Genomic DNA, 11906 nt, shown 5'->3' with positions numbered 1-11906 from the left:
TAAATTGAGAGCTTCGCCCTTTGGCTCAGCTCCTTCTTCACCACGACAGACCGATACAACGTCCGCATCACAGCAGACGCTGCACCGATCCGCCTGTCGATCTCCCGCTCCCTCCTACCCCCACTCGTGAACAAGACCCCAAGATACTTGAACTCCTCCACTTGGGGTAAGATCTCCTCCCCGACCCGGAGGGGGCACTCCACCCTTTTCCGACTGAGGACCATGGTTTCAGATTTGGAGGTGCTGAATTTCATCCCAACCGCTTCACACTCGGCTGTGAAACGCTCCAGTGAGAGTTGGAGAGCCCTGTTTGAAGGAGCCAACAGCACCACATCATCTGCAAAAAGCAGGGATGCAATACTGCGGCCCCCAAAACGGACCCCATCAACGCTTCGGCTGCGCCTAGAAATTCTGTCCATAAAGGTTATGAACAGAATCGGCGACAAAGGGCAGCCTTGGCGGAGTCCTACCCCCACTGGAAACGATTCCGACTTACTGCCGGCAATGCGAACCAAACTCTGACATCGGTGGTATAGTGACCGAACAGCCCATATCAGGGGGTTCGGTACCCCATACCCACGAAGCACCCCCCACAGAACTCCCCGAGGGACACGGTCAAACGCCTTCTCCAAGTCCACAAAACACATGTAGACTGGTCGGGCGAATTCCCACATACCCTCAAGGACCCTGCTAAGGGTGTAGAGCTGGTCCACTGTTCCACGGCCGGGACGAAAACCACACTGCTCCTCCTCGATCTGAGGCTCGACTTCCCGACGGACCCTCCTCTCCAGCACCCCTGAATAGACCTTACCAGGGAGGCTGAGGAGTGTGATCCCTCTGTAGTTGGAACACACCCTCCGGTCCCCCTTTTTAAAAAGAGGGACTACCACCCCGGTCTGCCAATCCAGAGGCACTCTCCCTGTTGACCACGCGATGTTGCAGAGGCGTGTCAACCAGGACAGCCCCACAACATCCAGAGCCTTGAGGAACTCCGGGCGGATCTCATCCACCCCTGCGGCCTTGCCACCGAGGAGCTTTTTAACCACATCGGTGACTTCAACCACAGAGATAGGAGAGCCCACCTCAGAGTCCCCAGGCTCTGCTTCCTCCAAGGAAGGCGTGTTGGTGGAGTTGAGGAGGTCTTCGAAGTACTCTGCCCACCGGTTCACAACGTCCCGAGTCGAAGTCAGCAGCGCCCCATCCCCACTGTACACAGTGTTAGTGGTGCACTGCTTCCCCCTCCTGAGACGTCGGATGGTGGACCAGAATTTCCTCGAAGCCGTCCGGAAGTCGGCTTCCATGGCCTCACCGAACTCTTCCCACGCTCCGGTTTTTGCCTCGGCGACCACCGAAGCCGCGGTCCGCTTGGCCAGTCGATACCCGTCAGCTGCCTCTGGGGTCCCACAGGCCATAAAGGCTCGATAGGACTCCTTCTTCAGCTTGACGGCATCCCTTACTGCTGGTGTCCACCAGCGAGTACGGGGGTTGCCGCCACGACAGGCACCAACCACCTTACGGCCACAACTCAGATTGGCCGCCTCAACAATAGAGGCACGGAACACGGTCCACTCGGGCTCAATGTCCCCCACCTCCCCCGGAACATGGGAAAAACTCTGTCGGAGGTGGGAGTTGAAACTCCTTCTGACAGGAGATTCCGCCAGACGCTCCCAACAAACCCTCACTATACGTTTGGGTCTGCCAGGACGGACCGGCATCTTCCCCCACCGTCGGAGCCTACTCACCACCAGGTGGTGATCAGTTGACAGCTCCGCCCCTCTCTTCACCCGAGTGTCCAGAACATGCGGCCGCAAATCCGATGATACAACAACAAAGTCGATCATCGAACTGCGACCTAGGGTGTCCTGGTGCCAAGTGGACATATGGACACCCTTATGTTTGAACAAGGTGTTCGTTATGGACAATCCGTGACGAGCACAGAAGTCCAATAACAAAACACCACTCGGGTTCAGATCGGGGGGGCCGTTCCTCCCAATCACGCCCCTCCAGGTCTCACTGTCATTGCCCACGTGAGCATTGAAGTCCCCCAGCAGAACAAGGGAGTCCCCAGCAGGAGTACTCTCCAGCACACCCTCCAAGGACTCCAAAAAGGGTGGGTATGCTGAACTGCTGTTTTGTGCATATGCACAAACAACAGTCAGGACCCGTCCACCCACCCGAAGGCGGAGGGAGGCAACCCTCTCGTCTACCGGTGTGAACCCCAATGTACAGGCACTGAGCCGGGGGGCAATGAGTATGCCCACCTGCTCTGCGCCTCTCACCGTGAGCAACTCCAGAGTGGAAGAGAGTCCAACCCCGCTCGAGAGAACTGGTACCAGAACCCAGGCTGTGTGTGGAGGCAAGTCCGACTATATCCAGTCGGAAATTCTCTGCCTCACACACCAGCTCGGGCTCCTTCCCTGCCAGAGAGGTGACATTCCATGTCCCAAGAGCTAGCTTCTGCAGCCGAGGATCGGACCGCCAGGATCCCCGCCTTTGGCTGCCGCCCAGCTCACATAGCACCCGGCCCCTTTGGCCCCTCTCATGGGTGGTGAGCCCATGTGAAGGGGGGCCCACGTTGCCTCTTCGGGATGTGCCCGACCGGGCCCCATGGGTGTAGGCCCGGCCACCAGGCGCTTGCCAACGAGCCCCACCTCCAGGCCTGGCTCCAGAGGGGGGCCCCGGTGACCCGCGTCCGGGCAAGGGAAACCTAGATCCATTTATTTCATTCATCATAGGGGTCTTTGAGCCGTGCTTTGTCTGGCCCCTCACCTAGAACCTGTTTGCCATGGGTGACCCTGCCAGGGGCATAAAGCCCCAGACAACTTAGCTTCTAGGATCATTGGGACACACAAACCCCTCCACCACGGTAAGGTGACGACTCTCGGAGGGGCCCAATAATACAATGTCATTATTTTTCTTTTCATCAATGTACAAGTAAGAGAGGCTATTTGTGGTGGTGTTGATGTTTCAAATATTATCATGCTGTGATAAAACTCCTGTGTGTTGTGATTTTCTGTCGGAGAGGGACCATTGTTTCACTGTTACGGTCACTATTTTGGTCCTTTTGATCAACTACTTTTGTTTTCTTTGCTTTGCTTCTGAAAGTCGTTACCTGTTGTGTTGACTTGAGCTGCCTTGGGTGTGAAATGTGCTCTATAAATAAAGCTGCCTTGCCTTGCCGAGCGAAAAAAAAATCAATCAGCAGCTTGCCTGACTCCACCAATGCCTCACAATATATATACACAGAGAAATGAATCTACAAGCCAGCTGAGGTCGACTGATGGGGCACATCTCAATATATGTTGGATCATATCAGTCTTCTGCAAAAGAGCCCGTTATTCACATACACAATCCACCGTGTCGTTTTACAAAGCATTTTATACTTATGCTTATTTTGACACTCGCATGACAGTTGAGAATGTTATTCACAGAATTGCGGTTCAGAAAATTGCTTTTCATTGTGGCAAGTTTTATCCCAAAACAAATTCTTGCACGTACCATGCCTGCATTTTCCTGTGAGGGAAAACGTTTTGAATTCCGACCAAATTGGGAGGCTGACTGGTGCCGTTGAATGGATTGTGTTGGATCTCAGAGGTGGCGCTGTCATTATTTTCTGAAAGGCAAGCCCCAAAATTGAGCGTTTTTTCTGATGGCAATGCAATATGCTATGTGTCATTACATCCACTGTCGCAAACAAATGTTAGTTCCAGCGCAGGGGATCAAATCACAGGAGTCAAATTGGGTTTAAATTGAGCTACGAGAACGACAACAAAACAGCACTTTCTCTCTGCGGTTAAAAAGGAAGTCAAATCGATATAAACTTGATCGTTTTTCCTTGTGCTTGTCTTCGAGTGGGTCGCAACACCAACGCTGCCGTCGGACCAAATTCACATATCCTTTCACATTCTACCTCGATATGCTGTTTGGTTTGTTTGTGGAGTCTCTACAAATTACTTCCCGTTTCGGTAAGGACTATTGTTTGGACTAAATCTGTTCAATCAAGTCTGAGCGAGACCTCTTCTGCAGAGTTTGTTTCATTGGAAAATATAGAGCGGCTTCTTTGAAACCATTTGAGGGGTGAATCTGCTTTGGAAAGGAGAGGACTTACAACAACAATGGCATTTCCTCCCCACTGTGTTAAGGGGACGGCAGGATGGAAATTGCACCACAGTGTTAAACGAAGCCGTAAAACCTTAATAAGCAAAAGTGTCCAATACATGACGGACAGGGCACACGAGTGTTTCAGGCATTCAACATGAGGATGTGTCTGGGAAATCTGGACAGGTGTCGAGCTGAAACAACACAATAGCAAGCGTTGCATAATAACTTGCACAGCCATTGTTGGGCTTCAATTCAATCATAACAAAACAACTAATTGGTTGGAATGAACTATTTTGAATCTTGGCACTTATACAGAAAGGAACTGAAAATGAATGAAAATGTAGATGTACACCCACCAGATGGTAAATTCAATTTAATCAAAAATACATAACCAGAAAGAGTGCCAATATAATTGATGATCACCAGTAGGCATGCGCATGACAGTGCTGAACGGTCGCCTCTGTTTCACTGAGGTCACTTTCCAACCAGCTTTCCTTATTTACCATTGAAAAAAATCTGGTATCAAAATGGGATTGTGTGCATGTGTGTAGCAATAATAATAATAATAATAATTAATTTTATTTATAAGCGCCTTTCAAGACACCCAAGGACACTTTACAATAACAAAAAGCACAAAACAATACAATACGGTGTGTGTGTGACAAAAGGACTTTTGACTTGGATCTTCATCTTACATTAGAGTCTGTCCAAGTGTACTTGTCCAATATCCCACTCCTAATCGCACTTACTTGAGTTTACTGACTGCACCACTGCACATTTGGAAGAACTGAAACAATAAGTGGTACATTTAATTCTGTTTAAGTGCGAAGTGTGTCAGGGGATAATACAGGATTTGTACATGGTATTCTCGCCGCTCAGGCCCAGCCCAGATGAATGAGGAAGTGTGCCACCAGCGCAACAACTGATTGAGTGAAAAACATTACAAAAACTGACTCGGAGTAGACTGACGGGAAAACCTAAAAAAAATTGGAGCCAGTCTGAATTTAGAGGATGCTATGGAGTTCGGGGCATAAATAGGCCAGGCTGAACCTGATGCTTGGTGTCCTAAGTCAGCTGGAATTGGCTCAAGCGCACCAGGACTTTAAGAAGATGTACGATGTAGAAAATAAATGGATGACGTTGTCACAGATAAAGACAAAACGAAAGCGCCCTCATTCAAGTCAGTGAGGGGCAGTGACGACTCACCTGGGAAGCTTTTATTTGTCAACATAACTTTGAGGAACATGATTGTCAGCCAGTGGCACGGTAGGTGACCGCTTACCATGGTAAGAGAATTTCTCTTCACACAAAAAACACGTCTCAACACAAGAAAAAAAAAGCTTTTGAATGTCCTTCTCACAGGTTCGGGATTTCTCTGGAATTGAATCGGATGCCACAAACAGAAATGAATAAGAGCTTACAAAAAAGATTTATGAAAGAAAAATGCAAGACTGACAAAGTACAACGAAAGTCGCTGGTAACCAAGAACCAAAAGAAAACGGGACACACAGAAAGCGCTTGCAACATGCAAGGAAAAATAACGCAAAGCCACTTGCCACTCAGGCCAAGGAAATCTCATTACATGATCAAGATACAATGGAGATTAACACAATTACAAAGATACTACTAAATTGAGCAAAGGCAATACCAGAACAAGAGAACTATGAGGCATGAAGTTTCTCGAATAATCAAACGCTTGGTAGGAGAGTCGTGAGCAAGGCTGTGTAATCTGTAGTCGAGTAGTCGGCGTGGCAGTTCTTTTGAAGGCAGATGATGATAACGCGGAAAAAGTGCAGCACTAGGAACGCCCTCCGATCTCGCTTGAACTGAAACACAAAACAACACAGAACCATGAGAGTCTATTTACACATGCGCGTTATTTAAAACAAATTCTTCAGTGTAAATATCCCACATTACAAAGTGGACACCTGCAGTTTATACTCCAGTGCAGCCTATCCAGTATATGTACACGATCGTTTTAAAATTTAGTGGGTGCGGCTTGTATGCAATAATTTGGAAATTACGGTAGTCTTTCTCATCATTTATTTTCTGTCAGGAAAACTTCTCAAAAACAGACAAATAATGAAAATAAATGTAAGCTGTCATGTAAATACAGTACCGATAATACCCTAAGAGTTATTTGTTGCCTCCAGTGCATCGCGGCGTCTCATCAAGATTTTCAGCAGTTCGCCATCCGGTGATGATGACGACACTTGTGTCGGTGAGGAAACACTTGTGTCAAGATTCCCCTGAAAGATTAAAACAAAAATACAGACACTTCAACTGAAATTCATAAAGCTACGGAGCAAATAAATGCAATTGTGTTACAGTTACTACATTTTTTTCCCCTACATTATAATGTGTACAGATTCATCGGGCTGCGTCCTACTAAGGCCAAATTTGAGGGTCACATGACGGTTATGCTGTCCACAGAGGCTACATGAGCAGGAGTGTTCAAAGGACCCAGTCTGCGAAGGGTCATTGAGAGGACGCGGTCTATGAATTTGGATGCAGCTTTTTTTTGTACTTCTGTCCAATGACAGTGGGAGGTTGTCACACTGATGGGCAAACACAATAAAAACTCCACACTATAAGTATTTCACAAACTCCATTACCATGATGGCTTTAAGTTCCTGGAAGGCCAAATTAGAGGGTTTCTTCGCCATCTAATAAAAGGAAAATGATAAAAGAGAAGCAAAATATAAATACGATACTCATGCCCCGTGCCACACATTGAGTCTTAAATGCACCTCCAATTACAAATTGACAAAGCTTAGCATGGAAGCATTTTACAAGCAAATGTCTGTGATAACAAAGAAAGTCAATAGACCATTTCCTATTTTCAAGACAATTACTTCATATACAGTAGCAGTTCCCAATTATTGTGCTGAAGCAATACATTCAAAGATACCTCGCCGGTAGAGCACATACACACCTGCAGACCGATATAAAAACGCTAATTAGCAGTCAATTACAGGGTTGTGAAGAAGTATTCATGAACTTAGAATTTGTTTTTTTCACAACACATCCAGTAACATTCTGAACCGCTTATCCTTACTACGGTCGTTCATGGACAAATTGGTTCAGAACACACGTTGATGCAGTTAACACATGCATGCACACAAACACAACAATGTGAAAGTACTGTATTTGCACTATAAGGCGCTTCGGACTATAAAGGGCACATTCAATGAATGGCCTTTTTTAAAACTGTTTTCATATATTGGGCGCACTACATTCTAAGGCACATAGAATAAAAGCTAGAATAGTGGCTGCATTTGTGCGATCCATCAACTAGATGGAGCTACGCTAAAGGGAATAATATACAACACAATACAACTTAATTTATAGTGAGCCTCAAAGTATTAGCTCACAAAGTAGTTGTCTGTTTGAGTGTGTGTTTGCGAATGCATATATGTCAATTAGTGTCAGGCAGAACCCTTTGAGGTTACGATTGATTCCTGCTAATAGTCATCACTAGATGGCATAAGAAGACACTAACAGGGAAACAACTAAATGGGTAATATAAAGAGTGTGAGACCATTTATAAAACGCATCGCATTATTGGGAAAATTTGGGGGAAAATTGGGAAAAACGCTTTTTGGTGCGCCTTATAGACAATTTGATTTATTAGTGCTGTCAAGAGATTAAAAAATGGTGAGATCAATTAATTTTGAAGTATAATTACTTGATAAAATTAATCTATTTTAATCTCATCTAAAAATTGCTGAGAACAAGCCCTATTTTGGTTTTAAATTCATTACATGATTGAGCATTGAGGCAGATCAAAAGATTCACATTGCAAAAAAGTGGAATTATAAAGTATTTAATATTTAGCATTAAAGTATTTAATTTTTAAAGATAATCTTTAATAGTCTCACAATGGAGAAATTCCCACTCCACAGCAGCAAAGTTATGAGAGGAAGAAGTAGAAGAACAAAATACAACAGACTTGAAAAGATGCAGTCGAAGCAATTTATCTTCTGCTGTATTTGAGACTAATCCCAAATCCCACCTGCAACCTTTAGTTTAGACTACCAGGTGGAATATCACTGTTTTGTTTTTGTAAATCTCCAAATAACTACAAAATAAAAATAAAAGAGAACACCAGGTCCAGAAAAAGTGCTCAGGTTAACATATCAAAAACTTCTGAGCAATTCATGCACTGAACACGGAACTTGCTTCAGATAATAAATAAAAGCACAGTGCTTTAAGTTAGCACTTCAGAAATAACACATAACAAAATAAAGTGCTTGAAATAGATATCAAGAACTTCTGATAGGCTACAGAGGACAAAACAGCTATGCAGACTTCATGCTTTGTAAGCAAGGCTACCTCTATTGCTTTCGGTGCTAACGTTAGTCGTGGCTGCACTCGCGACTGGGTGCTTTGAATTGATGTAGGAGGCTAATCTTGAGCTGCTTCGGTCATAAGACCACCGTAAATCTTTCTTTCTTTATTTATTATTTTATCTGTGTTTTACTATTGGTCTTGGTTGTACAGTGTCGTTGAGTGTTATGAAAGGCGCTTACAAATGTGATATATTATTATTATTATAAGCAAACTCCTTAAAAATTAGTTACAACACTGTACCTCTATCAATAGTGCCATTAGGGCTTTTTTGGAATGTAACTTTTCCATTCATTGGGCCGAGAACTCTCACATGCGCCTCCATTTTCACCTCTCCTATCCTCACCGCCGCTTATTTAGCCCGCCCAACTCTAATGGGAGCCAATCGGCTTATGCTAAACAAGCCCACACATAATGACAGCCAATCAATGTCGACTTCAGGCTGTGACTGACAGTTGTTTCCCTACCCTCAACAACTCGAACACAGGAAGCCAACACATAAAAAGGGATACAGTATTAGAAAAAGGTAACCAATCCACCAACAGAAACAATAAAGTTAGATATTAAAATATAGATTAACAAAATCGAAAATCCTAACGCGCTACATATGCTGTAATTAATTTATCACAATTAACACGATAATATGTCACTTCTATAATTTATTGCTTATTTTGTTAATGTTGATGGTTGTCAGTAAATTCTAAAAAAAACACGACACTTTCCACATCCTTTGCATTGATTGTTTTTCTTTTAAAAAATGCTTCGTTTTTACTCAACCCATTGTAATATTATTATCATATCATTATCGAGATATCTGGCAAAAATATTGAATTTTTGCCAAATCGTACAACCCTACTGAGCACATTAACTCAGTGGACAAAAAACAAAACAAAAACATACAGTAAGGTTTACGCGTGAGGAGGTCAAAGCCAAGAAGTTGCTTTTATTTTGGAGTTTGATGATGACAGCTGCCTCCAAAGTGTTGGTTTCAGAAATCCCCCCGCTCCCCGCCCCGACACTGACTAATGACACAGCTGTGTACCTGCACCTCAAAGAGAAATATCAATCTTGAGGACAAAATATAGATATTCTGGACAGAGAAGACAAATGGTTTGAAAGAGGAGTGAGAGAGGCTGTCTATAAGGTTGAGAAACCAACACTAAACAGAGGAGGGAGGACTTACAACACCACTTATCTCCCACACACAATGCCACCTTTGCCTCCCTTCCAAAGACATTCTATTATTTAGCTTCTAACAAATAACAAACAAACCACATAGCCACTTTTGGCCTTCAGGTGCCACCACAAACCATTATCACAACCAAAACGAATATTACAGATGATGATTCCGCCCAAATTACTGTTGTTGGAAGACGCAGAAGCCTCTCCTCCATGCATCTTAACGACAATCATTTTGCAACCCAGAAGAGTGATACCATTTGTGTTGGGGGCAGGACTCGAACTTAGGGGATAAATAATCGTGTCTCTACACCAACATTGAGGCTCCAGCCGTTCAATTTTGGTGGGCGGATGGATCCAAGTAAGAGAATATCGATAGCGATATTGGTATTGATATTGGCGGACATCGCTGTTGGCAGATGGAAATAAGTTTTTGTTTCGCTCCTGTATGATATTGCTGCAGGGTTCTTTGAAAGGTAACTGACAACCACACTTTGTTACACCTACCCATCTTTCGTTTCGATATTGTGCCTCATCTGAGCGGTGCCCAGTTAATGAGCAGGTAGGCTTCGCACGCCTGTGTGGCTTTATTTTGAGAGCCAACATTGGTAAGAAGGGACGAGAATATTATGGAAACACTAAAGATTGATTGAATCGAACAAGGAATAAGTCACCTGTTAGAAATCAGTGAACGAACTGCAAAAGCGGAGAGGGGAGAGAAATCCCTCACCGACTGGATTCAACAGAGCCAGACCTCCGATGAAGAGGCAGAGTTCATTCTGAGAAGTCTTTCAGTCCAACAGACAGTTTCAAGGTAAATAACAGTTGTGAAAGTAGTATTTTAGATGTGTTCAGCATTAATTGTAATCAATTCAATGCCCCGAGGACAAAATGAATGTAAATATTCACATTATAATTATGATTATTATGTTACACATTATATACATGGAGTGGGAGTGTTGTGGGCTGTAGACAGGAAAATATGTCAAATTTGCAACTGGAGAGATGTTCATCTGCTTCCTGGCTCTGACCCTATCAGCTGATGCAATTACAATGAATTTAAAATTCCACTGCAAGGATAATAAAGTTACTGTGTCAGGTACGTGTGTCATAACGCATCACAGTAATCAAATGATTAAATCTTAATACAAAAACAATGATATTAATAACCTGTCCCCTGTTAGTAGGTCTCTGCGTGAGAGGCCGAAGCTGAACCCCTTTCTTGATCCTGTTCATCATTTCCTCGACGGCCTGCTGCTTCACATCCACTTCTATAAAACACACACACACGCGCGCACACACACACGCACGCACGCACGCACGCACGCACGCACACACACACACACACACACACGCACACGCACACAGACGGAATCATGTCACTAAACAAACCGATTTTGATTACATATACACAATTAGCAAACACTTGAAACACCAATTATTTTTGATGATATTGAAGGAACTTCGCGTTTGAGTTTTATTGGACTGATATTGATTATGGAGCCAAAGAATGAGAAAAGTCATAGTGAGAATACGTTCCCTCAATTTATGAAAATCTCTACGCTCAAGTTTTGCACACCGGTATGAAGAAGAACACACACACCATTTACTTGAAACTGAAAGAAGCCCTCACAAGACATTTACTCGTTTCTCCAAGCAGCTGAAGTGTAGCTTGTGTGTTAGCTTTTAGAAGCTAACCAGAATACTGTACAAGTGGCGAAATCCAAACTGCAGTACACGTTAGCACTAGCAGCTAGCACCTCTGCATTGGTTGCAACACACCTGATTCAAATGAACAGGTTCAATGTCAGATTTTCGCAGAGCTTGCTGATGATCTGTTCATTTGAATCAGGTGTGTTGTAACAGGGAGACTTGAAAAACATGCAGGACAGCGGCCCTCCAGGAACTAAGTTTGAGACCCCTGCGTTAGCGCTAGCAGCTAGCACCTCTGCATTGGCAAACACCACGAGGAATGTCACAGTTTCACAGTGTGCCAGCCGCAGCTGTCTGGGCTACCTTTTTCCGAACAGTCGGGTCTGCTCATAATTAATTCATTAATTTACAGCGCTACTTTGAATGGATGGTGAAGGATCCATGTATTTATCTTCTAAGATTTAGGCACACGCCAGCCAAAAATGGTATGCTAACAACAGTCAGGAAGATGTAGTGGAGTGAAGCCTCTGCCAGTCAATGACAGTCATATGGTTGAAATCACCCTCCTTCATATTCGATTCATTTATACAATTATACTATTTTACTTTGCTTACATTCTTGCT

General features: G+C 44.2%; 2 protein-coding genes across 2 annotated transcripts in view; both read right to left on the bottom strand.

Annotated features, from left to right (window-relative positions):
- Positions 1 to 5303: 5303 nt before the first annotated feature.
- Positions 5304 to 11906, bottom strand: part of shtn1 (shootin 1) — a 34328-nt gene continuing 27725 nt past the window's right edge. Inside the window, exons 13-16 of the mRNA XM_052081103.1 lie at positions 10801 to 10901; positions 6717 to 6767; positions 6230 to 6350; positions 5304 to 5927 (exon numbers count right to left, since the gene is read on the bottom strand). Coding sequence (XP_051937063.1) covers positions 6231 to 6350; positions 6717 to 6767; positions 10801 to 10901 — 272 coding nt within the window. The 3' untranslated portion in view covers positions 5304 to 5927; position 6230. The remainder of the gene's footprint in view (positions 5928 to 6229; positions 6351 to 6716; positions 6768 to 10800; positions 10902 to 11906) is intronic.
- The window catches only part of vax1 (ventral anterior homeobox 1), a 95542-nt gene continuing 89547 nt past the window's right edge, over positions 5912 to 11906 (bottom strand). Inside the window, exon 4 of the transcript XR_007964998.1 lies at positions 5912 to 5921. The gene's annotated coding sequence lies outside the window, so the exon portion shown is untranslated. The remainder of the gene's footprint in view (positions 5922 to 11906) is intronic.

Source organism: Hippocampus zosterae, chromosome 11, assembly GCF_025434085.1.
Source record: "Hippocampus zosterae strain Florida chromosome 11, ASM2543408v3, whole genome shotgun sequence".
In the NCBI taxonomy this organism is placed as follows: domain Eukaryota; kingdom Metazoa; phylum Chordata; class Actinopteri; order Syngnathiformes; family Syngnathidae; genus Hippocampus; species Hippocampus zosterae.
The sequence above is the reverse complement of the archived record's forward strand: the minus strand, read 5'-3'. Positions and strand labels throughout refer to the sequence as shown.